This window comes from Argiope bruennichi, chromosome 1 (assembly GCF_947563725.1).
Source record: "Argiope bruennichi chromosome 1, qqArgBrue1.1, whole genome shotgun sequence".
Taxonomy (NCBI): Eukaryota; Metazoa; Arthropoda; class Arachnida; order Araneae; family Araneidae; genus Argiope; species Argiope bruennichi.
Window position 1 is genome coordinate 28,782,569 of NC_079151.1, and position 27,841 is coordinate 28,810,409.

The following is a 27,841-nucleotide window of genomic DNA, read 5'->3' on the forward strand; positions in this document are numbered from 1 at the left end:
TATTTCATAATATTTTTCAGTGGAGATATTTTTGTTAAATGATTTTTATAATTGTGATTATTATCTTGTTTAGAGATAAAAATCTATTTTAAAAATTGAGCACTGAAATTGAAACATAAAATACTTCATATAGATGACAATTATAAGCACAAAGGTGTTTTTATCCCCATCTAAAACAAAAAGGGCATTTTTTATTCCCTCGCAAGCTTTCTTTGCTCTAATTATTTTATTCGAAATTGTATTTTGGCTACTGAGTTGAAAAGCAGATGTTAAAACGAATATATGTATCAAATGATAAACAAAACGAAATTTGATATTAAATTGGCGCCCAGTAATTTTTAATAAATTAAGTGCTCTGTATCAAATTTAATTCGAGTATCATTTGAATTTCAGATACATTATTCTTATAACATTTTCATATGTGCAAATTCATTTATACATCAGTGTGATCCAGTTTTTTTTTTTGCAGTTGGTTGGCAATTTCACAAATCTACAACTTTAAAAGACTATATTAAAGCATCTAAATTGTGTTTTAAAAAGCTTTACTTTTTTTAGCTATTACTAAAAGCATTTAATAAAATACTCACTTCCTTTTTTTAGCTTTGTAATATAATGGTACAAATCATTTTTTTTAAATAAGTTTTCAGAATTGCTTTAAAATATAAATATACATTTAATGTGAAAAAATATTGAAAAAAAAAATCTTTACAATATTGTGAAGTTTAAAGTTATTATTTTATTTTATTAATTAGAAAAAAAATATAATTATAAAATTATTATTTTATTTATTACATTCAGAAAACTAAGAATTATTCTGAAATTAATTAAATTAGGTTATAATTGTAACATTTGTATTGCAATAACTTTTCTTGAGTATAAATGCACATATTATTTCATTTTTCTGCAATGCTTTATTCATTTATTGATTTTTAGAGAACTTATGATGATAAAAAACTTGCAGTTATCTTTTTTTTTGTATATACAGCAATATCTTAGATAAATTTATTTCAATATATAGAAATAATTTGTCGCACACCGACTTTTATTTTATTGTAGGAAAGGCATACTATATATTTAAACTGTCAATTGTATAAATAATTGTTGTAATTGTTAAATTTTAATTTCATATCGGAAAAAATATGTATATATGAATTGCCGTGGCTTTTTATTTAAATTCTAAATAAACCAATTTAAAGGCAAAAGTTTCTTTTTAATTTTATAATGACAATCGTAGAAATTTTTCAGCTCTTTTTAATGCATCTCGGAAAGGCGTTTGAGTTATTTCGTTATTATTCGCGTTGCCTTCATTTTTTGCAATCAATATAACTGAATAAAATACAAAATATATATTATACTATGGTGCAGCTTTTATTATGTAGATAAGTAGTTTAGCTATATATATGTGTGTGTGAAATACATAACTTAACTGTAAACTCAATTAAATTCCTCTATGGTGCCTAAATTAGGTGCACTTCATTTCATGCCATGATTCATAACCTCAAAATCAATAATTTCTCTCACACAGTTCTCTTAAATAATTTTTATTTCTTTTCCATTGAGTAATATTGACGTAAGAACTCTTAAAAAACACATCTCTCAAAACACATAAACACATATGTAATGTAAGATAACATTAAACCACGCACTATTCAATGTGTACCAACTCTGCGAAGATATTTATAACTTCGAAATGGATGATGAATCAGGGTCGCGATAAAACAATGTACTAGACAGGTTTCTCTATACTCTTATCTAAAAAATTTTAATGATCTTTTAGAAACTATTATTTGTTTTTCAACCCTGAAAATTAAATCTTTTAGATATCCGCAACCTTAGAATGCCACTGCGTTTGAGGCTGATTCCGATAACTCATGCTAGAGATAGATTAACTTTTTCACTGGAATATTATACAACTATTTTGAACTCGAAGCATTCAGTGCAACATTTTGTTTTTAGCAGATAATTTTAGAAAGGTTCCACTTTACAAAACTATATATTTGTAATTAAAAAACATTTAACTAGACTTTGGATTTAACAGCGAAGTGCAAATTCAATTGGTAAATTTAAAAATGGGAAAATCAAAGTTCCTGAAAATACAAAGAGCAAACATTTCAGAAACAAATCGTCTTCAAGTGTAGCTTGTTAGAACCGCTATTTTTGTTTTTTCCGTGAGAGCTCTACAGTGGAAAAGAAATACGATATATCCTCTAAAACTGAGCCCTAAAGTAACCTAACTTTTTCAAATCCCTGAATAAACTCACCCTTGCTTAATGTAAACACCAGTCAGTCATCTGTTGCTGGATAAACAAAGGAAAAGGAACAAAGTTGACGGACGTTTTGGGTCGTGAGACGCGGGGAGTCTTCCTTATCAAACATTTCTTTATATGGGGGCGAATTAAAGACACCCACTGTCTAAGCCAGTTGTTCAATTTACTACTTACTGTCCCGAACGTTTTACATCTGTGTGTGTGATAGAAGTCTGGAATATTATATGTCTTAAACTTTCTCTTCACTAGATCTATGTAAATATATCCCATATGTTTGAAAGATATTTCTTTCTTTCTTTTTTGGCATTAAATTATATTTTCAAGTATTAGCAAAGTCTGAGTAAAGTTTTAAAACGCTTTCACGACAACTTTTCGAAATATACATATATTTTTATTTTTGTAACCACATAATACCTTGGGAAAATATCAAAATATACAGGAACAAAAAAAATGTATGATTTGTTATAGACTAGGAAGTGAATAATTAACAGGGGATTGCAAATGTGATTCGTGTGAAATAATTGAAGATTTAAAATTATTTAAAATATAATTTTGTGGAAAAAATAATGTGTTTTAAAAAGATATTAAGAATATTTTATCAGCTCCTTTTACTATAGAATTAATTTTAAATAATTATTATTTTTATTATATATATCAAAAGTGTTATCATTAGAATGAGAGAAATAGGAAATTATAGCTTTCTATTCAGCCAAATCATATATTTAAAATGTATAAAAAAATCTTAAAATAAAGAAATTATATTTTTTTCAAAATCAAAAAATGAAAATATGTGCAAATTTATTTAATTCTAGGTAGCTTTGGCGATCTTTAATACTATTTGTTTCGCCAGCTACAAAGTTCGCCAAAATTTTGTATTACATATTTTATGTAACTTGGTATTTTAATAGCTTCGCCAACAAAACATTATTATGCTTCACATTTTACTAATTATATAATTTATATTATTATAGAAGCCTTACGCTGTTTTGATAACTGAATTTCTCTAGTTTTCTGCCAACTTTTGTAAAATTTGAACTTTAAATTCAAATCGGGATGATTAAACTTCAATTAATACAAACACTTTTTTTTTATCAAGCCTGAAATGTGTTTTTAAAAATATGAATACAGAAAACAGAATTGTTCAGCTGTAAAGTCTTAAGTGCACTACAGAACATTTTTTTTTTATTTCATGCAATATCTGAAAGAATTATTCAATTAAAGTTTCTCTAACTCATCATAAAACTCAATTTTTTTGTTTTATATTCAAAAGAATTGAAATGATGTAATTGATAATATTTTATTTTGTTTGAATAAATAAACATATTTCTGAAAGGATTACGAAGTCTAAATTTCACGTATAGTACTTTGGTCCTAAGGAATAATGTTCTGCGAAATATTCTTGGAACTCCAACTTTTAAATGAAAAAAATAAATTAAATTAAATAAAACGTTTTTATCTTTGCCATAAAATCGGATCAAATTATCATTACATTCTATAATTACAATTTTCGAACAAGGAACATTTCCATAATTTTAGACTAATCAACATTGAGGAGACTCTAAGCGCTGGTTGGTTTTCTTCTTGGTGAGGTCAATGCAGTGGTCTAAAATCGCGCGTTTTAAAGTGATAGTATTATTGCAATGTTCACAACTCACTCAGTTTTAGTTGCAATGGAGTTAATTTTTTTTTTCATTTAAAATATTAATATCTGAAGCATATTCACAAAATATTATTCATAGGAACATTTATTGACTCAAACTGCATAAAATAATATTTTTACTTCATCTAGACCGTTTTTCATAGTAGATGTATATGCCTATTGTCAACGATTTTGAAATTAGAAGTAAGGGAATCCGATTAGAGTGGATAAATCATGTTTGCTTTAAGTACCTCAGAAATATTTTATTAATAATATAGATATTTTAAAAGCTCACATAAACTTTTTTTCTTGCTTTTATCTTTCTAAAAAGTATCATATTTCATATTTATATCAAGATACACGCTGAATGGTACATTTTTCTAGATTTAGTAAGAGTTAACTTAATCCTTTAATATGAGCTTTTATCAAGTTCGTGGCAACACATCGATAGGAGCTAATTTTTTAAAATTTTAATTAAAATTTAAAATTTTGGTCTAATTATTGCATAGATCGTTTTTTCCCTCTGTTTTTTAAGCAAAAATTTTCATTAAAATGAAAATAAAACATTCTACTACTATTTTCGCAAATTTTTGTGATGTGGAAATCGACAAACATTTCAGTAAACACCGGTAAATGTTTGAAGAGTCGATTAAATTGAAAGAAGCACAAGGTTTGTTCTTTGCATTATTTAAAGAAAACAATGATGCAATGACGAATTTCTATATAGACAGACTAGACAGGTGTCGAGAATTACTAGACAGAAATAAAACCAAAGCAAGTCGATTAAAAAAATTTTTAATTTTTTTTTAGTTCCTGATAAATAAATCAGTAAAAATATAAATTTTATGAATTATAAAATATCAGGATAATATTAAGACTTTATATACCATAATTCGTCAAATTCCTACACGTTTCATTGTATTCATTTAGTTTTTGCAAAATGCATAACCGAACGTCTGCTTTAATAATTTGTATACAAATGTGGATGTCGGAAAATCTAAAGTTACGATTGATAAGTGGAAATAAAACATGTATTAAAAAATTAAATTGAAATAAAGAAAATATTAATCTAAAATAAATCATTAAAGTGTTCAAAATTGTGCAGGAAGGTGAAACTAAATTGATTATTACATTTAAAGAGGGATTCCATAATTGCATTGCCTAGGACAGCAAAATATATAAATCCATCACTGCAATGACTCAATGAAAATATTTTATTTAATAAACAAGACTTTTTAAAAAGATTTTAGTTATTTTGTTAATTTGCTTGAATGTGAGAAGCAATTTTTCCTAAAACAGAATGGCAAAACGTTTGATTATAGTATTAAAAACATCATTATTTTTCATATCTATGGTCCATTGAATTGAACGTTAAATGTATCCTCTTAATCAATTCTCTGTAGCATAATCAAACCAAGAATTTAAATATTCCTGTTTCTTTTTTAGATTAGATTTAGAAGATTATATTTTATAAGTTTTAATTATTGGATCACGCTCGTATACGATACAATCAAACAATGTAAATTGTACAAAGGTCGCATTTTGATCAATATGATTTTTGGAATTTTGATTTCATTACTTTAACTACTTACTGCTTTGTTCACATAATAAAATCAAGAATTTAAATATACCATTTCATTTTTTAAAAAAATTTTCGAATTGATCTTTTAACGACATATTTTTTCATTAAGAGTAATTATACATATTTTTATACATAGCCATATTTTTTCATTAAAATAAAAAAAAAATTATGGCATTATTTTTTTTCTCTCAACTGATTTTCAATTTATTCATTTTATTTAGCTGTTTCATTTATTAAAATAGGAGTCTTTTGCATGTATATTCATTTCTTTTTCGAGTATATATATTTAGAATGAAAATCATCATACTCTGCAAAACTTTTTAACACCCAACTTTTTTGTTAACTTTTCTTTTCTTAAATTAAAATAATTTTTGTAAAATAAATTTCTAATACAACATATTAATTTTATAAAATCAGCATTTATTAATTAGGAATACATTTTAACCGACCTATTATTGGAGATGTATAATCTATCTATCAAAAACACAGAAACGATTTTGTTAATAACATTATAACAAAACGAATGCAATAAAATAAATGAAAAGTTTATAATTTTTCTCCACACATTAAGAAATAAACTGTATTCAATGATTCACTATTTTCAACAATGCTCTTAATTTTATTAAATAAAATTTGGAAATTATTATTATGATTACGTAGCTTGTAAAAAAAATTAAAGTGCATATTTTTGGAAATTATGAATTTATAAATTCTAAAACTGTATTAAAATTTTCATAACATTTACTTTTTATAACTACACAAGATAAAATTTTTCATTTATAACAAAAAAAAAATTTTTAATTTATCTTTGTAATTGGCAACACCAATGAAATTTGGAATTTTCATTTAAGAATTGTTTTTTTAGTTGGTATTACTTTTTTATATTTAATGGAAGTTAGTGAAAGCAATTACAGTCTTCTAATGCAACCAGTGTTTGTACGGTAAATTTGTTAGCGGTTTTGATCGTGTTTCGTTCTTTGTTTTGTTTTTGCACCCAACGTGTAAGCAGAAATTTGTTCCTCATAAAGAAACGCTGACTCTTGCTAACCCGAATTGCAAATTGAAGGAGATTGTTCTTAACAGCTGATATAAGTTATGATAACAAACCAGAGGAGGTACTTTCCCATTCCTTGAAGACGGACAGAATGCAGCTGTTATTTCCCGAAACGGATGGTGGCTTAAAAGCCTCCTGCCAAATAATAATAAATAATTGCCTTCGATGGAACATTTGGTGTGGCATACGAAATTGACTTACAAAATACACGGAGAGTCAAAAGGTGCAGTAACATTTAAACACTGAATGAATTGTATATCTTTCTAACATTCAGGTTGTTCTATCCTTAAAATAAATTTCAATAAAAAGAGCGTAAATCAGGATAATTCAAGAATTATTCGTCATACAGAGTTTCCTTTCCTACCTTTCTTAAAATAATCATTCCGAGTAATATTTTGCATCAAATTAGTACAAGTGCTGGTGGCCAGAATCTCTGAATGTATCTTTTTAATCAGTGCAATTTGAAAATTATTTTTCATTTAAAAACGTTTGTTTGAATCTTTTCAAACAATGTTCTTCTGAAAAAATATTTTGAATCCCACCAGTTCAAATGCTATTGGCTGAATGAATCGCTGAATGTATCTTATTAATCAGTGCAATTTGAGAATTACTCTTCACTTAAAAACTTCCATTTCCATCTTCTTAATCACAGTCATTCTGAACAATATTTTGAATCACACTAATTCAAGTCTAGAGGCCTTAATCTTTGCTTGAGTCTTATTTAGTTGTTCAGTTTGAAAACTCTTCTTCATTTAAAAGTTTCCACTGCCATATTCTCAAGCGTTGTCCTTCAGAATAATACTAGTTCAATTAACAAAAGTCAGAATTTCTTCATAAATATCTCCTCAACTGCATAAACAGACATAATCTTGCAGGAAATTATTACAATTTACCCTTTTCTCTAAAAGTAGGAATCATCAGGATGGTAGGAAATTGTGTTAGAACGATGAACAGCTGGTTTCTTAGTGGAACTCAATAGTCTTGGCCTATTCGCTCGAAGAGAGTGTTCCTTCATCAAACTTAAAAATCAAAACGTTCTATAGCATTATAAATTAGACAAACTGTGTTGTATATGGCATTCTATGTATGTATATTATATATATATATATATTTACTAGAGGCCTCCTTGCTCGCTTTCTTTCGTCAATCCCAATGTTGGCTAATACTGAATTCCACTGGCCATTCGTTTAATGCTGGATGCTTAATCTTCCCATGATAAAAACATACATTTTTTTACTTCCAATTCAAAATCCAAAACCCACAATGAGAACATTATTTGCTTATATCTCTAATATCTAAATATTGAATCAATTTTTCGCATTTTGCAGTAAACTTCAGTTTTTATTTTCAGATTGTTAGATTCTCGCTCGGTCTTTCTTCGCCTTTTTTCTTCATCTGATATGGCTGTTCGTCCCGTTACTATTTTTTTTTAATACAGGGTTAACACGTGTACTGCTTAAATATTCAGACGATTGCTGGCAGAGAGAAGAAAAATTTCCATTACTCGAAAAAAATAAACGAATTGGAAAGTTAATTTTTGGTACTACCACAAACGGTATATCTAAAAATAGAATTAATAAATAAAATTGTTTTAAACTCGATTGATATTAAATTGGTGTTCATTTAAACTTTACCTTTCCATTTTTTTTTTTTTTTTTTTTTTTGTCTCTCTTTCACTGTCAAGTGCAATATAAATACTTACAATGACGTAATAATAATTCAAACAATATTGGCAAAATAAATCTCAAAAACAAAACTCGATCTCAACTAATCAGAAAGCAAATAAAACGCAATGTTTATATAATTTTTTTATATAATATATACCACCCAGGGGATAACAGCGATTGTCACTATATCCTGCACTGTTTGGTGCTATACCAATGGAGCCAAAAAGAACACGCTTTAACTTTTCGTTTAACAAAACAAAAAGAAAAAGCGGAATCAGTATCGAGTATCTATAGAGTAAAAATTATTTATTTGTTTTACTTTTATTTATTTTTAACATTAGTATATGTCGATGCATTTGTAAGGAAAATTGGAAGAAAACCTGTTCAATAATTTGATTTCAGCAATCTGATTTCAGTTCAATAATCTGATTACATATTTCACATCTTTTACATTATTATTTAGCCTTTTTTTTGTGTGTGTGTATGTGTGAAGAAGGCTAACTAATAGCAGAAACGTTTGAATTGAACATGCTCAATAATATTAATGAATAAAAAAATAATTATTTATTAATCGTCACAGAAACTTCAGTGAATCGCTTCGCTAAAGCCTTTATTAAACTTCAAAATAATATTGCTCACAAGTTGTAATAAATCCAGTCATTAGTTTAGACTTCTATAGTATACAAAAAAGAAATTGTGTTTCATTTCTATCTATTTAGATATGAACTAATAGATTCAGTGGCGTAGTGACGAGAAGGAATAGAGAAAAAGGGATGAATACTCGGGTAAGAGTCTAACGATAGCAAGAGAGATAAAATATAATGTTTTATGTTATTTTTTAAAAACTAAATATGATGGGTAAACGAAAATGTGCTGCATAATTGGACACTTATTAAACTGCTGATAATGATTAAGGAAGGGGGATCATAAGGATAAGTAACCTGGCCGCTACACCACTGCATGGATTTGATTTAGTTGAACTGTCCGAATGGGAAAAAAACTAACACCGTCGTTAAAATATTTAACAACAAATCATTATCAATCAATTATCATTACTACAGAACTAATTTACTCCACCAAATAATTGTTTTTGAAATAATTTACTCCACCAAATAATTTTTTTTTGAAATAATTTATTCCACCAAATAATTTTTTTTTGAAATAATTTATTCCACCAAATAATTTTTTTTAATAAAGACAATTTCCTTAAAGAGCAGGAAATATTTAAATACCATCCATGATAACGGAATTTATATGTCTATCACCTGAATTGATATAAATCTGAAGATTTATATCAGCTTTATTGACATTAGATCATTAAAGAGCAGGAAATTAAGAGAATTATTAAAAATTTAATTAAATTTTAATTAAAAATAAAATTAAAGAGCAGGAAATATTTAAATACCATCCATGATAACGGAATGAATACGTCTATCACCTGAATTGATATAAATCTTCAGATTTATATCTGAAGATTTATATTAGCCTAATTTTATTTGATATAAATCTGAAGATTTATATCAGCCTTATTGACATTAGATCATTAAAGAGCAGGAAATTAAGAGAATTATTAAAAATTTAATTAAATTTTAATTAAAAATAAAATTAAAGAGCAGGAAATATTTAAATACCATCCATGATAACGGAATGAATACGTCTATCACCTGAATTGATATAAATCTTCAGATTTATATCTGAAGATTTATATCAGCCTAATTTTATTTGATATAAATCTGAAGATTTATATCAGCCTTATTGACATTAGATCATTAAAGAGCAGGAAATTAAGAGGATTATTAAAAAATTAATTAAATTTTAATTAAAAATTAAATTAAAGAGCAGGACCTTAAAGAGCAGGCAATATTTAAATACCATCCATGATAACGGAATGAATACGTCTATCACCTGAATTGATATAAATCTAAAAATTTATATCAGCCTTATTGATATTAGATCATTTACAGTTAGGGATTTCAGCTCAATTAAGTCTGGAAAGAATCAAAGAAAAGAACCATGTTTCGAAAATTCTATTGACTGATGAACGTCATGTGATTTCAGGAGAAGAAAAGAGAGCCAATCAGAGAGTGCGTGAAATTTTATTATGATTTGCAAGGCTTTTTAATCATCATCAAGATTTCGATATATCGCTATTCTAAGCAAATTTTTATCTGGAATTTCCTAACAAACATTCATTCTGATAAATTCACACTGACAGAAATGAAAATCAAGACGACTAAAACTTGTTTTCATTTTAAAAAGCATTTCAAAGTAATTTTACTTTAGCATGTCATGAATTCTTTATTATTATTTTTAAAACAAGAATTATTGATTTATAGATAATTAAAATAATTTTCATTTCATGGAATATAAAAAATAATTTAAAAATCGACTTTAAATTTTGATTATTTAATTAAAATATCTATTATAAAATATATTTATAATGTAGTAGCCTTTGCATTTATAGCCAAAAGTGTTATATATATTTAATTAATTAAGCTATTTCAAATTTGATTATTAAAAAATACAAATACGCATGATTACGCAGTGTAGAATTAATATTATGTTAAAAGTTTTTGCTGCATGTTAATTCTGGAAAACTTTTAATGTTTTTGTACATCTTTTATAACAAAAACACTGGAAACCAGCAGGGTTTTTAATTCGAAGTATAATAGGAAATCGTAGAAATTAGGATTTTATTATTTGGCAAAGAGTTGGCATGTTTTAAAAGCAAGAAATCTTTTCAATTTTTCGATCATAGTATTTGTGTAATCTTTTTATTCAAAAATTTTCTACATCATGTAATTCTGTCGTTCAAATTTAATGTAGTCAAATCACGTGACATAACAGTCACATGGCACACGTAATTAAACATATCAGACTTTATGTTCCGATTGCTTAATGCTTGTCTTCGATTTCAAGTGACAGATTTTCAACAAGGCAACTAACTGCATAGGGTCAGCAGGCTAAGAGGCAGCCGCAAACAGGTCGATTAAAGAAATTTAGTTTTTTTGTTGCCGAATAAGTAAGTTTGTCAAAAACACAAATTCTATGAATAATAAAATATTAGGATAATATTAACATGTTATCAAATATAATTGTGCAAGTTTCAATGAGTTTCATTGTGTTCACTAGATTATTAGAATATTTATAAAAACGAACATCAATTTCAATAACAATGTGCACAAATATGGTTGACATACGGTCGGGAGTCATAACAGACTTATAAAAATAAATACAATTTCATTCAAAGGTAGCATATTAAAAATATTAATCTAAAAGAAATAATTAGCATGTTAAAACATAATGAAATGTGAATCTAAATTTATCTCTTGTTAAAAGAGGGGCTTATAATCTTTTATTAAAAAAGGGGCTGCAATGAGCAGCAAAGTATGGAATCTTCCACTGCTTCCTTTTATTTATGCAGATGCTCCGTGAATTTCAAAATTAAATTGCCAAAGTGCATTTGACGTGTATCACATGAGGAGGGGTCGACGTCATTCAGTGCTCTGATTGCATACAAAGTAACTTTCATTCTTTTGTAGATGATATTTTCCCCTTGTTCTTTTGGAGTGCAGTCAAGCTTCGGGAATTAACAATTCTTTTTCATCTTTTACCGCGTAATTCCATGCATAGTGAAAAAAATTTCCAACTTGTTGCTTTATTTTCAGTTATCTTTGGAGAGACCCCAAAAAGTCAATCTCTGTCAGTCAAAAAAAATCAACTATAGTTCGCAGAATTGCATGTGTTTATAATTCGGCGGCAAAAAATAGTTTGTCTGTTTGGAAGGGTTCCAAATACAATCTAACGATTATGGTACCAATTTTAAAATAGTTTTAATTTTTAAAGAAAATTAAAAATACGCAATATTTTTGGCCTCATTAAGAGATTTTTTTTCCAGGAGTTTGTGTTTTATATTTCGAATTTATTGATACGATGGCCACTTTTGACGATTAGCTGCTTCATCGAGAATAATGCGCGTTTAAATTCAATTAAATAACTTTTTCCTCTTAATTCCATCAACAAATTATTTTTAAGCATCAAATTGCCATTGACATTAAAGCCATATTAATTTAAATAGTTAACCTGTTTTGTTCTATGTGTACATGGACTATGTCCCATAACATCATAGTGCTTTTAAAAACGTAATTGTTCGGTTTATTTATTTTTTTATATATATTTCTCAGTACTATAACTTCTCTTTCTAATTCCTCATGTAAACTACTTAAATACTCCGTCAATACCAGCAGAATGCTTGCTTGGATTCGTCCAACATTTCTGCATGTTTTCGACATTTTGCAAACAGAAAAACAAATATTCGCCCAACGGTAGTGAAAATTGCAGATTACATTTTTGGATTGATGCTTTTTAATCAATCAGGAACTGATATAGGTTAGAATGGAATATAAGACACCGAAGCTCCACTGTACTAAAATTTTTTACTTATATCGGAAGATTCTAGAATAATCGATTTCTAGCAAGAATGTATAAAAATTTCAACTGAATTTCTAGAACTAGCATGCCCTCAGAAGTTATGAAGTTGCATTTTATCTTTTTTTTTCGAGTCGTCGAAGATGCTTCACCCTATTATCTATCTTTTCATAACTGATATGCTTCATACGCCTTTTGTACTAAAATAAAAGTATGACACCTGAGGAATCGGAAGGTGATATTCTTGAACATATCATATCATTTATTTTATCAGTAAATCTAAATATTTAATGAAACATTACAAAATTGTGTTTAAAAAATCCTGGGAGCAGTGACGATTTTTCAATGTCACGCATTATTAATATCTCTTAAAGTACTATTTCAAAACATTGTTAATTCTAAATTACCAGAATTCGATAGATTGTGCAATTCTTCGCCTGGTGAGGATTTCTTGACAAAATTTCAATCAGTAGTCATGTCATGTCATCTCCAGATATAAATCTCTTCGATTTTTTTTACATATGAAGTTATGTAAAAATTGTATCAAGAACTTTGAACCATTTTACAGGATTTTAAGCAGCATATCACTGTTTATAATCAATACTTAAAACTTGCAAACACATGGCCTGATCGAGCATCGCTTAAATATAAAGATTGAATAAAGGGATCTCATGTTTTTGACTATTGGAATTCTGTAATAAATTAGAATAATGCCATTTTATTTTTTTATAACTTCCAGTCCTTGTTTCACACAATTTTATAATATGTCCAAAGCTCTCGGATCATCTTTTCTACCTCTTAATGAAATCAATAACATGGCTAAAAATTATATTGTCAGATTAGATGAAGTAAATATTGTGCTATTTAGTTTATGACTATTTATTAAAGTATCTTTCTATTCTGGTAATTTAGTAATTTTCTTAAACATAGCACAAATGTAGTTTTTCAAAAGTTAAGTTAAAAGATAGTGTTCACCAAAAAATTAAAATAAAAGGAAAGCATTCAGAATTTTTTAAAATATAGCTTGTATCGATGATCTAAGAGAAACAAGCTACATTTTTTCTAGATGAGATTACAGTTCAATGCACTATTACATGAAGAATGTTCTCACCTCGCAATTTAGCATCCTAGAATAATGATGGGCGTCAAATATGCATTTGGGGCCTTTTTCTTTTAACCGAGTCGACTCAAATGCCATATATATATATATATATATATTAAAACAAGTTTGGTGTCATATTCACGTATCAAATTCCATTTATGCATGCTGCTGTGTCATATTTACATACATAAAGGCAGACCCATAAACAATGAATCTGCCGACAAATTTGGTCCAAAATTTGACTTTTGACATCATATATCAAATTTTATCTTAGTAGTTCATTATATTTTTTGAGTTATCATGTTCAGGAGTATATGTAGAATAATACAGAATAATACATAATACATAAAATTTCGACTTGACGGATTTCGTACAAAATTGGTCAGAACTCAAAGAAATGTGGTGCAAAGTCCAAATTAAGTCCTTTTAATTTGATGTGTTTCTGAGTTATCACATTTATAAATAGAAAAGCAGACATATTCTGTGCCGTGTTAATTATTAATTGCCTTTTTAAATATGTAATTTAAAACTGTAATTTCTTGCTAAGACTTAATTAATTTTGTTTTTCCAGAGATATCATGGGTGGAGAAGCGTGCAAAACAGGCGGGACTGCTAGCGATTCTTTCAATGAAGATGGCGACTCGAATAGCAGAAAGTCGCCTGATGATTCTCTGTACAGAATCGATGTGAAAACAGAAGCTAACCATTCCTCAAGGGCCGAAGATCAAGCCACTACAAGTCACCAACTTCAACAGCACCCCAATCAACAGCATCAACAGTTTCGGTTTTCCAACGTTCTAGACTCTCTGCCACACCACCTCGGTTCGCCTACTATGAATGATTTAGAAATGAGGATGGTGGTGGGGGATTACCAAAGTTTATGACATATCTAGGGGAACTGTTCGACAGAGGAACGAATAAGTATGAAAAAAGATTTTAAAGAAACTGTCCACATGTGAATAAAACAGTATTCCTTGTTGACGCCACCTTTTAGATTTGCTCAAAAAATGGTCACACATTATTATATGTTGTTTGTCAGATCATTCTCAATGTGAATATATGTGTCTTTGAGTATTTGTTTCGACGTCGTACACCTGCAATAAAGGTTCGTAATACATGCCATCATATGCTGCATTCTCAATGAAAAAATCACCTTGTTCTGAAATAAGGTGTCGATCAAAACAATATATTTTAGCAGGATTTCTGAAATGACTTGAAGAGGAAATAATTTTAGCAGCATATATTTTGGTAAAATTCGTCAATATTAGAAAGCAAAAATTATTAATAAAACCATCAAAATTATCAAAGATATCTACTATCACTTTGGCGTCCGCTGATACCAAATTGTTATTTTGTGTTGAACTAACGTTAAACAATGCCGTAGAAAGTAAGAAAATAAAATCCGATCGAGATTTTGATGGCAAAAGAAATTTTCTCTTTCAAAGACATGAAAGTGCTAAATCTTTAAAAAATATATTATAAGAACAGACTTTATAGATGTTTGGATTTATTAAGACCGAAATATGACTTTAAAGAAGAGAATCGAATTAATAATTATACTGCCACAGATATGATGTTGAAAAGTCAAAACTATTGCAACGATGAAAGCAAACGGATCATTTCAAAAATAATTTATTACTTTGTTATTAAATTTAAAATAAATATTTAAAAATTATTAAGGAACCAGGAAAGGATGGTCATTATATGATTATTTCATTTAATAGTTAGTTGTTAAAAGAAATTAAAACAAATATTATAAGCATAATTTTAATAAAAAATAAAAGTTTTTTTTAAGTATCCTCTGGTTTTTAAGGTTAAAGAATTGGAAATGAATAAGAATTCCTTAAACGGGTGAAAGAAAATAATTGATAAAAATTAAAAAGGTTGTCATTATAATTGCAAATGCTAGCGCAAAGAAATGAAAGAATATAACATTAGTATGACGAATACATTTTGGAAAATGCAATTTTTTTTCAGTGAAAAAGAAAAAGAACCTGTTCGCATATCTAAAATATAATAAGAAAATCTGCATTATTGCTAAATAGATTGCTTAAATAAATTATTATGAAGAAAATTTAACAAATTCTAAGTTTATCGAAGATGTCAAGTAGTGGAATCATCCAAACGAAACAAATTTAAATACTCGTAAAAAACAATTTTCACCTGTGCTTTTCATGCCAAAAGATAGAAAAATTGGGAAAAACCGTCACATGATTTTATTTAAATGTGAATGTGATAATGACTGTATGGTTTGTGTAAATTATGTGATATAGAACGCTCAAACTTCGAACTTTTCGGTGATCAATGTATGCGATTTGTGTGTTTTGTTTCAAACGAGAAAGAAAATGTACACAAAAGAACGAAGTTTTGCGGACATAATTTTTAGTGAAAAAAAAAGTGTTTTCCTTTTTCTAGTTAATATCTATAAGTGTATTGTTTTTTTGTTCGTTTTGACGATATGTCGATAAATTATGACTTGATAAATGAGTAAAATAATAAATAAACTAGATGATTTTCTGGACTTTTTTAGTAGTTTCTTCTGTCTATATATATTGTGCCATTTTATGTACATTATCAACCAATCAAATAAAATTCTATTCAAATAAAATTCTAATTCTCATAATTCTATCAGCATAATTTGAGTCTATATACATAATTTTTTTAATTGATAAGTAATCAGTTTTACTGCCAGAAGTTATTATTACCGTAATAATCTCCAGAATTATTCAGAATCATGAGTCTTCTGCCCCTCCTTTCAAAATAAAATGTCTCATTTATAACACCATCACTTGTTAACGATATTTTTAGTTTAGAAGAAATGGAAAACTTAGATATATTGTTCATCCTTTGTTGTTGATATTGATTCAAAACAATTTGTTTATAATTATTATTATTGTTTTGTTAAAGCCAAAATAATGATTGCTGTAACAGAACAAATAAACAAAAATAAATTAAACAAATGTAATCATTTTATAACTCTTTTTAATCAACTGAACGAATCTGAAACTTTTAACAATATTTTTTCGTGCTTCAGCAAAATAAATATTGACTTGCAATAATTATTTTCTAATCATTTGCTCCATTTTCTTGAAAAAAAAATCCTTTGTGTTCAAAACATATTTAATAATACACATTAAAATATCGTGTCTCCTGCTAAGAATCTACCCCCCCCTCCAAAAAAACCCAATATGGTAAAAGGTTTTTGCTTGATTTTATTATTATTATTATTAATTATAAAATTTAAAAGGATTTTTTTCCTTCATTCCCGCCTACTAGCTGCTTTTTGAATAAAAATGAATTTCCCATTAAGGTCTTTTTTTTTTTTTTTTTTTTTTTACATATTTCATAAAACAGCAAAATAGTTATTTTGCTCCAAACTTATAAGCTGTATTAATCTTATTTATAGCTAATTCCAATGAAAAGCTACAAGGCAATTATTTTACACTTGAACTATAATGAATCCCATAATAACAGAAATAGTGACACTCATTTACCCTATTTCGAGAATTATCGACCTCTGCCCCCTTCCCCTTCGTCGTTATAATCTAAATGGAGAAAAAAACTCATTGTGTGAAATGATTTACCTCATAATCGAGTACAATCATAAATCTTTAAGAATTTTTATTTTTATGAATTATTACTGAAACATAAATATTTCTCATTCTGCGTCAGATGGCTGAACGGTGCTCCCTCCTCTTAATTTTACCCCCCCCCTCTTTTCTCCCCTTCTAGGAGATTTAGCACATCTGTCTCTGTGACAGATAGAACTGCGATTCTCTCACACATATACAAACAGCGTGGATGAGATTTCTGCACAGGAGGGAAGTTAAGGTTTAGAATGAGTTATCTCTGCCAATATCTGACAAACTGACTTTCAAAGGAGAGGAAATTGCAATACAACGATTCGAATACACAGAGTTCGAGAAGGGAGGAAATGGAAGATGCATATCGAAATCTTCTGCTTACATACTAAATAGTTCCATTGTTTAATCATTACATTTTCTTAATTCGTTAGTCAAAAATCCTTGAAATAATCAACCAAAATAAAGTACGAACTGATCAAGAGCAAAAAATGTAATTATATCAAACGGTAGCATAATTTGCAAAGCTGACAACGTGTATATAATCTGAAAGTGGAATTCAGAAAACCATCAGATATATCTGCTTTCACCAATACTGTTCTCAATTACAAGCACTTCAAGAACAAACACATTTTTTTTTATGTAATTTATTAATGAAAAATGTATTCCTTTAAAAGGAACAGAATATTTGAAAAAGAACTGAGATTTTGTAAATTTATTCATGTTCAGATTATTTCTAACTAGTCGCCTTTGGCGGCCAGTTGGTTTGTCAGAATGAATGGTTGGTGAATTTTTCAATGAAATATTTTGTGTAACTTAGACTGAATGTTTCAGCATAATATTTTTAAATTTCAGTTTTTAAAGATATAAAATATATACTTTTAACAAAAAGATATAAAATCCATACTTTTAAAGTGAAATAAAAAAATACTTAACAAAATATTTTTAAATTTCAGTTTTGTTCATCATGCTACGCATTTCACCTACTTTATAGTCTATATCTTTATACATCATATTATATCTCAAAAAAGAGCAACAGTGTCTAAAAAATGGATGCACTTCTTTTTAAAAAATTACCATTTTTCAGTTCGAAAGTTAAACTTTAATCGCAAATACAACAAAATTTCAAAATTATCATTAAAAATAAGTGTTACACTAACAAGTTAACAAAGAAATTAAAAGTGGAAAAATTAGCTGATTCAACATATTTTGATCATCAATAATGGAAAAAAGAACCAAGGTTAAATAATATTACAAACAATGAAAACAATTTGAGTTTCACTTCAATAATAAAATATTTTGTAAAATGTACTTAAAATATTTATAAAGAATTGATTAAATATAAGAAAAAAGTCTATATGTTAAAAATTGAAATTGATATCATTGAAAAATCATTTTTTTTTTTTCTAATTTTAAGATGAAAAAAATAATTTTTGTGTTGTTATATTTCAAGAAGTTATTGCAGAAAAACAACACAATTTTGTTAACATTCAATTAATTAAAATTGTAATTAAGACTAAAAATCATCCGAATGCAATAATATTTTTGGAGGATATAACCGAAAAGCACTACAACCTTGATTAATTTTTTAATTAATTAAAGTTTTACTAAGAAAATCGTTTCGAAATGAATATTTTCTAAGTTCATATTTTATTTGTGTCGAATTTAGTTTGGTATAGGTCAAATGGTCTGGCTTGTACAGCGCAGCAGACATACACACCAGACATATTCTCTTTTATTATAATTGCCGATTCAAAAGTATAGCCGTCAACTCAGTTAAGAAATTGTATTTGCCGCTAAATAATCATTTATTTTAAAATTAAAATAGTAATGTAGTTAAAGAAATGGAGATTATTTTTCCATGTGAAAATTTTTTTACAGCTAAATAATATTTTAAATGAAAAAGAGAAGTTTTAAGAGATGAAGCGATATAAACAAAAGAACTAACAAACAAACAACACAATTTAATGCGATATTTCATCTTTTGAATATTATAATTGTTTTAGCCGGTAAAACAACTACTATTGATATACACAATAAAATATTCAAAAATAACAAATATTCTGAAAGAGATAACAACCTTTGTCGCTATATCCCACACTGTTTATATTCAATATTCTGAAAAGTTTCAACATACTTTTGGACAAAATTACTTTCAGCAAAATTATATATAGAAGAGTGTACATTTTTCTTTTTAGATTAATAAAATTGATCAGTTAATAAAGAGCCGTAACGACAACGTGAAATATTACCTTTACATATAATGTCACATTGATACTAATTAATGTACCGGGACCTTTTTGTGTTATAAATAAATGAAATCGAATCGCGAGACGGCACATGATAGCGGATATTATTTTATATTTATAAGGTAATACATTCTGGATAATAAATGATACTATACATCAAACAGGTCTCTAACCAGTTTCCACAAATGCACTCGGCTATCAAAGATGGTGTGAAGAATAGGAGAAAAAAACTAAATGCAGGTATCTTTTTACCGTTTCATGATTTATGACACTAAAATAATGTCCCATTTCCCAACAACATATTTCTCCCTTCTTTCTTTGGTCGTCAGAAAGTTGTAGATTTGTATCTTACAAGACAGACCACCGGAATCGAGACAGAAGCGTTCTTTCTTTTTTTCCCTTCCTTCCACTATTCATTACCAGTTACAGCTTTAATCATGATACTTACTTACAGGTAAGATCACGCAAATTTGTAATTAGTAATTGCATCTAACAAAAAAGAAGTTGCTTGAAATTTCTATTCGAGTAACGAAGATTTGTAGCAATCTCATTACCCAACAAACTGAATGCGGGGATAACGGGAAAAGAAAAAAAATTGGACATTTTTCCTTTTTAAGGTTTTTAATTACAAACGGAATAAGAGCTCAGAATATTTTTTTATAGCAGTCAATTAATTGCGCGGTGGGCCAGCTTTGCGTGTTTAAAACAAGCTTCTCATTTTTCATATTACGTCATATAAAGCACTGCTCGGAAAATCGACGATCTGACTGAAGTTTTATATAATTATTCTAGTGGGAATAAACATGAAAATGCTTCTAGCAAGATGAACTTCATGATTACCAGAGAACCATTCGAAAATGTGAGTAAGATTAGATACTTATACTAATTTCAACTTTTAAATACTTCGTGATTATTATATTTTTATCTTACTTTTTACTTTCTTGGATATATAGCGTAGAAAAAGTATAATAATCGTCAAAAAATTCGAACTCGAGATGTTGACAAATCCTCATCTCTTAGAGCTCCCTGAAATCGAAACACATATGTTTAGAAAAAAGTCCATCTCTCTGTTTATGAAAAATATAACTAAAACACTTTGAGCTAGACGGATGAAATTTGGTATACCCTCTTTTTACCGAATTCGTAGATTTTTTAGATCAAATTTTGATTTTTTTAATAAAATTTTTTGTAATATTCAAAGGAAGTCTTGCCTGTCCAACTCTTCTAATATAGGTTAATACGATACGATAGCTATAAGATAACTATATAAGACTATGAAAACGAAGAAATCTAGATAGATAAAATTCGGAATATAAAATTAATGTCTATAGTCTAGACACCTATCGAATTTGAAGCCAAATCCAACAAGGGTTTGATTGTCTGTCTGTCTGTATTTTTAAAATCATGCAAATGCCATAAAAACGAAATTATTTAAACACATCAAATTTGGTATGAAATTTTTTAACTATAAATGTAGTTTTGGATCAAATTCTTTTTTTAATCAGGTAAAAAAGAATCTAACATATAGACTCGATTTATGGATACTATTAACCAAAAGCCAGGGATTAATCGCCGAGGATATGATAGATTCAATAAAAATGCTTAATTCACGTCAAAAAATATTTCGTAACTATTGTATTCCAATGCTATGCAAGGCGTTCTCGGGACAACACCTTTACTGCGAGAAAATTTTAAGGAGACACTCCACTGGATACAAATAATTTTTAATCGTTATCAAATGAAGAAAATAATACGCATACATAACATTGCAAATTTTTCTTTTACAGCATATAATCTCGAGTTTAAAATAATAATAATAAACTTTTTGAAAAAACTGCATAATGAAGGCGAATATACAGAAAGCAGAACTTTTTTCAAGCTACATAAATAAAACTGGAATTCATAAATGGTTTGTACGTTATAGAAATCTAAACTATATAACTGATTTCCTACAAATTTTGCACACAAATGCTATGAAGAATAAAAAATTAAAAAAAAGCTTTCATAAGTTAATATTTTATTAATTGAAAACTAAGTTTCAATACATAAAAAAAAAGACTATTTTAGTGGTAGTGTTGCCATTTTCATATTATATAAAAATATTAGATATTTTGCGAGATGTTATATTAGTTTACAACTATATTAATACTAAAGATGAAAGTATGCGATTGTTGGTGCTCTGCAGACCGGACCGTTCTACCTACATCTATCAAATTTGGTACATGCACACCTCAGAGCAATTCCTTTGCAATTTTAGTTAATTAAAAATTAAGCTGAATTTGCCGTTTTCACACGATAACTTCCGAAAATATTATTGCACAAAAATGAATTTTTCATCGCTTCAAAATTTTAAAAAGTTATATTTTTAATGATACTAAATCAATAGACGTGCTAATGTTTGTTAAATTTTCAATAATATTTTTTTGTCTAATTTCCAACAATAGATCACATTATTACCTTGAAATTCAAACCGTTTTAATTGTTTCATTAAGAGTGTGATTTTTCTTCCATTGTTGAAAGAGCTAAAGAAGGAATCTATGTAGTTTACAGGACAAATAAAGTGAGGTTAAAGTATCGCGATCGTTCGTGTTTTTAATAGTGCAATAACAGTGTGGGAATGTCTCCATTAGAAAGGTTGATGTTCTGCTTACGGACTCTGCAGGCTCTAGATTTTTTTTTTTAATTTAATTTTCCAAGATTGTGGATTAGATTTTTCAAGATGTAGATTCCAACTACAAACATGTATCAGTTAAGTTAAACACATTATTCTAACAACATTCTTAACTAATTGCTTTTTACAAATTTTAAATTAAATTTTTTTTAATAATTCTAAAAAGACATATTCCTTTATAATTCAAAAACAGTCAAGTCCAATAATTAAATAGTATTTAGATTATGTTTTAAAAAAAGTTTGGTCATTTTTTAATACTATTTTGTTTAACATTACTTTTAAATTTTAATTTTGAATAGATGAGAAGTTGAAATCATTTTCCTTGAACGATTCACGAAATTAAATGTTTTGTTATTTCTAGTAGTCAAATTTTACTATTTAAAGAAACATATATTACAATTAAAATAAGGATTAAAAAAATCAAGTCTTTAAAGTTGGGGAAAGGAAAGGGTGTGGATAGGTGTTGCATTGTCTAAGGATTCACGCTTAGAGTGTTCAGATTAAAACACACTCGTATTAAACATTAAAAAACATTATCAGCAGGTGGGATTGTCAATTTTATGTATGATTGTCATTTTTTTAAAATAAAAACTTGAAATGTAACAGGTACAGATCGTCGATTTGATATATAGCTGCTATTTTTTTTAAATAAAAACATTAAATGTAACAATATGTAGGGGTCGTCGATTTGATTTATAGGTTTTTTTTATTATAAAATTTTTAACCGTAACAACAAGTAGAGGACGTCGATTTGATATATAACTGTTACTTTTTTTATATTACAAAAACTTCAAACTTTGCTCATAAACACTGATGCAAAAACAACATTTCAATGAACGTTCGTAATAAGGAGAAAAAAACTCAATATCTTAACCCTTTAAAGGGAAATTTTTTTCTAGTCATATTATGTTAAAATATTTTTAGGCTTGAAATTAGAATAAGGAAAGTGATTAATTTAATTTGGTTAATTGATAATCAAGTAACAAATCAAGACACATCATTTTGTGTGAGAGAAAGAACTGAAGCATCTAAGTTTCTGTTTTACTAAAAAAAATTGTCAGAACTTATGCCAACCTACATAATTTCATACAAAGATTGATAAATTGGGTGGGAAGCATACTTCCCACGGCCCTAGAAAGGGGTAAACAAATACAAAAACTCAATTAAAATAATTATTATAAATAACAATTGAAAATATATTTAAAAAATCAATAAAATGTAATTCATAAGCTGATGTTCTAAAAATTTTCAATCAAAATGTAAATTTTTTAAGTAACTGGCTGATATCAGTCGATAGATTCCATAATCCTGAAAAAGAGGAGAAAAAACTAAATTTATGTGCAGGCGTGTTTTATAATATTCATTGAGTTTTAAGGCAATTTCAAAAAATGCTGTAAATTATTACATTTTGAAAAATCCGCAGTTTTGATTAGAATACTCGCTTTAATAATTATTAATTAATTTTAACTAATTAATTATTAATACATGGGAAATTATAATTGTCTCTTCTCTTTATTTTCTTTCATTTATTTTTGCAGATTAATTAAACAAAAACATTTAACACTTTTTTTTATTAAATTTTTATACATTATATTTGTTTTTAATCAACAAAATCAAATGCATAATACATATGAAACTGAATATATAAAAATAATATATATCCAAGATTAAATATAGCACATTTTCTATCGATTCTTTATCGTACCGATGTTTGTTATAACTGTAATAAGAATTAACTTTCAAAATAATTTGTTTCCACCATTTGCTGACAATCTTTATTTCAAGGATAATTTAAAAATATTTCTTCATTCCAAATTCAGATTTTTTCAGAAGATTGTTTAAAATTGTGCATTAATTATAAAAGAAATGCACAATAATAATTATTAATCTAGCATTCATATTTCTGTTAATAACAATCATTAAAATTAAGTAATTTTATAAGCATTACAAGAGATAGGATAACAGAAATGATAAAAAGAAGGGAAAATAAACCACTCGCAACTATTGTGAAGTAATCTATTTTAATGAAGTGAATCTTATTCGATATAAATAAATATTAAAAGGGGGAAAAAATATCACTTATGCCTTTTAATTACTATTTCTTCATATTTACTCATCATTAGTGAGCTACAGCCAAATTCAAGAAAATCAATTAAAAATTGTTATTTAAGGTTATTAAGGTGTTATTTAATGTACATAACGATTTAAAATTTCATAAGGCTTGGTAGACATAAAATACAAAAATGTTTAAAAAACTATTGTGAATTGTTTGTGTTTAACGAAGTATAATTTTATTTGTTTATTAATAAATTTACTTGAGATAAATTCAAAATGTTTCTTTCTGTATGAACAATCATGTAACATGAATACTATGTTTTAATAAGTTTATTTAACCTCATTTGAAAAACTGAGGTTAGACATTTAACTAAATTTTTTTGCAGTACACAATTCATTTAAACAGAGAATTCCTCATGTATGTCATGTTTTTTGCAGTATTGACAAATATATCATTGGAAAAACAATTCTACCAAAAATATTATGCAGTAAGGAATGTGGATTTGTTTGCAATCTGTCAAAATTAATAAATGCATTATTAAAAAAAATGGGACATAACTTGTTCAAGATGGCTTGACTTCTTTTAATTATCTATATTATACTTTGGAGGAGGGGATTTTCATTGGATTGTATGATTATGGTGTGTTTATATATATACATGCAAAACATTCTTTAATGTAAAGAGAAGTTCTTTAATAATTTTAATTTTTCATAACACTAAGAAAAAAATATTCCAATTTTTATCTATCATCAATATGTTTTTTTTTTTTTTTTTTTCAATTCCTACTATTAGTTCACACTTTTCTTATATATATTTATATATCTTGTTCAAATTTTCAATTGTTAATAAAATACTTTTTATTCATCCACTCCAAGTTCAAATGCATTTTTTAAAATTTATAGTAGATGACACTTGATGTTAATACAGTTTTTTCAAATATTATTCATTAATTAATTTTAGTTTCATATGCAAGAAAAAAATTTCTCTTGTATAAGATATTTAGCAGGATATAAATTTAGGAATGAATGAAAACAATAAACTAAACAAACAAACTGGATTAAAAAGTAACAAAAATAAAATTTTTCTTTGTTGATCTAAATAGGAATTGACTAAATTTTTAAAAATTTATATTACTTGTTTTTACAAAAGCTATGAAGAGTGCATGATATGCTAGGGAGAAAAGCAGGAAAAAGAGGCTCTGTTTTATACTTATATAGAACTTGCATAGTTTTAGAAAGGAATCAACACAGTGTTTCGGCACAGAGCTGTGAGAAAATAAAAGCTTATGCAACTCAGAAGTTGAAATTTGAGAAGTGCCAAGTAAGCAGAAAATTTGAATGATTAGAAAATTATTTTTAGAATGTAGATGGCTAAAAATTATTAAATATGTATACTGGATAGCTTATAAAACAATAAAAAACATGGAACGGAAAAAAAAAATACAATTATAAAATTTTATGTAAAATAATACTGTTTTAAGAAAAAGATTACAGTTATGAATAAACATTTGGTTCTATAAACTTGAACAAAAGTAACACTGTTTAATTTCTGAAGTGGCATTAAATGACTGAATCACTACAAAAAGATTTTGATAAAAGCAAGTGATACTGGAATCAAGAAAATATAAAATAAGAGCTAAAAAAAAATAAAAACAAAAACTGTGGACATATAAAGCAACAAACAGTTAAAGCAATGGTTGTGTTCACTCTATAAAAATCTTACTTAGCACATTTTGTACATCATCTACCATTCGCATACCACAAAAAAAAAAAAGCACATTTTTATGTGACCAGACACAAATGATAACACGTCAAATTCTATGCAAAGAATATTTTCATAAAATCAATGTAAAAGAAAGCTTCCTTGTCAAAAAATAAAGATATTTACATATTTTAATTTTTATATCCAAAATAAATATTACTATATCCAAAATGAATATTTGGATTTTTAAAGCATCTTCCATGAAACAAAGCTGAAATTAGTTAGATTAACAAGGACTGCAAATATATATACATATATATAATAAATATACATTTTCCAACTATAAATAAGTACATAAAGCCCCAATTAAAACTATGAGGATCATTCTAATCCAGCCATTTTTTTAAATGATACCTTACACAATACAATTTCACATGTTCTAATTATATAAAATTTTGATTCCTCTTCATATAAAAGACAATCTTTCTTGAAATGAATGACATTTTCATGAAAGGAAAATTACTCATAACCTAAAACAAACGGCGGGGGGGGGGGGGCGGGAGCTAAATGTAATTTCTTTAGAAATTATGATTTCATCTATTTTATGACTTTTAATTAACAATATGTTTATGAAAATTAGTTCCAATGTATTTATGTTATTATTTCTACTATAGGAGAAATTTTTGAGAAGTATGCAATTAACTTCAATAAATGAATGTTGAAACAAATAAAAAAAATGCTCCTTTTTGTATATACTTGTTCTTTTTATCCCTCGGTTAATTGAATGAAAATCAACAAATATTGTGGTTTTCTTCTTCTCTTAATTATGGATAATAGTTTTTAATTAAAAAATTACTTTCAATTTGTCTTTCCTGTTTAATGAAATTTCTATACAGCAATTTTTTTCCCCAAGAAACTTAAAAGTTCAATACAGATTTGGCTTTATACTTGTCTCAAATATTTTTTGTCAGAATGATGCAATAAATAAATATTCAGTTCAAATGAAGAATAGAACATGCTTGTCTGCACATTGTCTAGTAAAATAATTAATAATAGTAGCTTTTAATATGGAGTTAAAATTTTCAACAATAATTTTGCAATGACATGAAAAGAGTTTAAAAAATGACTGTCAAAACCAGTAATTCTTACTCACATCTAATGCCACTAAATGCATCAAATAAAATACCCATCTTATTCACATTATATAAATATATATTATATATATATATATATATATATACACTGGCTCTTTTCTAACTAAATAGATGTCATATTGTGCAACTATTAATGAATGGGAGACTACATAAAGGTACTAAATGACTGATAAACCAATAATATGTATAAATAGCATTTCAAACAGGAATGTGCTATTTTGGGAAAAATGTCTATTATTCTTGAATCTTACTCGTGATCAAGTCGTGTAAAAAAATACCATACAATCAATATAATAATAGCACCCTTTTATTATTCAAGCATATACTATAAAAACAAATTAATCATCTTTTCTAACAAATATAATTATTTATATATATTATGTTTGTTGATCAATTGATTTTACACTTTAAAGTTTCATTTTAATGATTTTAAAGTAATACAAAGTATAAATGACACTAACTCATATAATCCATTCACCAACATCAGAAGAAGGATTGGAAGACATTAATCTACAACGTTTAATAAATTACTAAGTTAAAAATTCAGAATATTATGAAATACTATTGCATTAATTTAGATGTTAAAAGTTTATATAACAGTCTGTTTTTTGTGTAACAAAAACAGATAACATTTCACATCAGTTTATTGAAAAGCATGAATTATGTAAAGATATATGTTTAAACTACAAA

At 27.0% G+C, this 27,841-nt stretch overlaps 1 protein-coding gene across 1 annotated transcript in view; it reads left to right on the plus strand.

Annotated features, from left to right (window-relative positions):
- Positions 1-16,221, plus strand: part of LOC129976090 (homeobox protein six1-like) — a 50,981-nt gene extending 34,760 nt beyond the window's left edge. Inside the window, exon 2 of the mRNA XM_056089470.1 lies at positions 14,311-16,221. Within this exon, the coding sequence (XP_055945445.1) occupies positions 14,311-14,623 (313 nt within the window). The 3' untranslated portion in view covers positions 14,624-16,221. The remainder of the gene's footprint in view (positions 1-14,310) is intronic.
- The last annotated feature ends 11,620 nt before the right edge of the window (positions 16,222-27,841 follow it).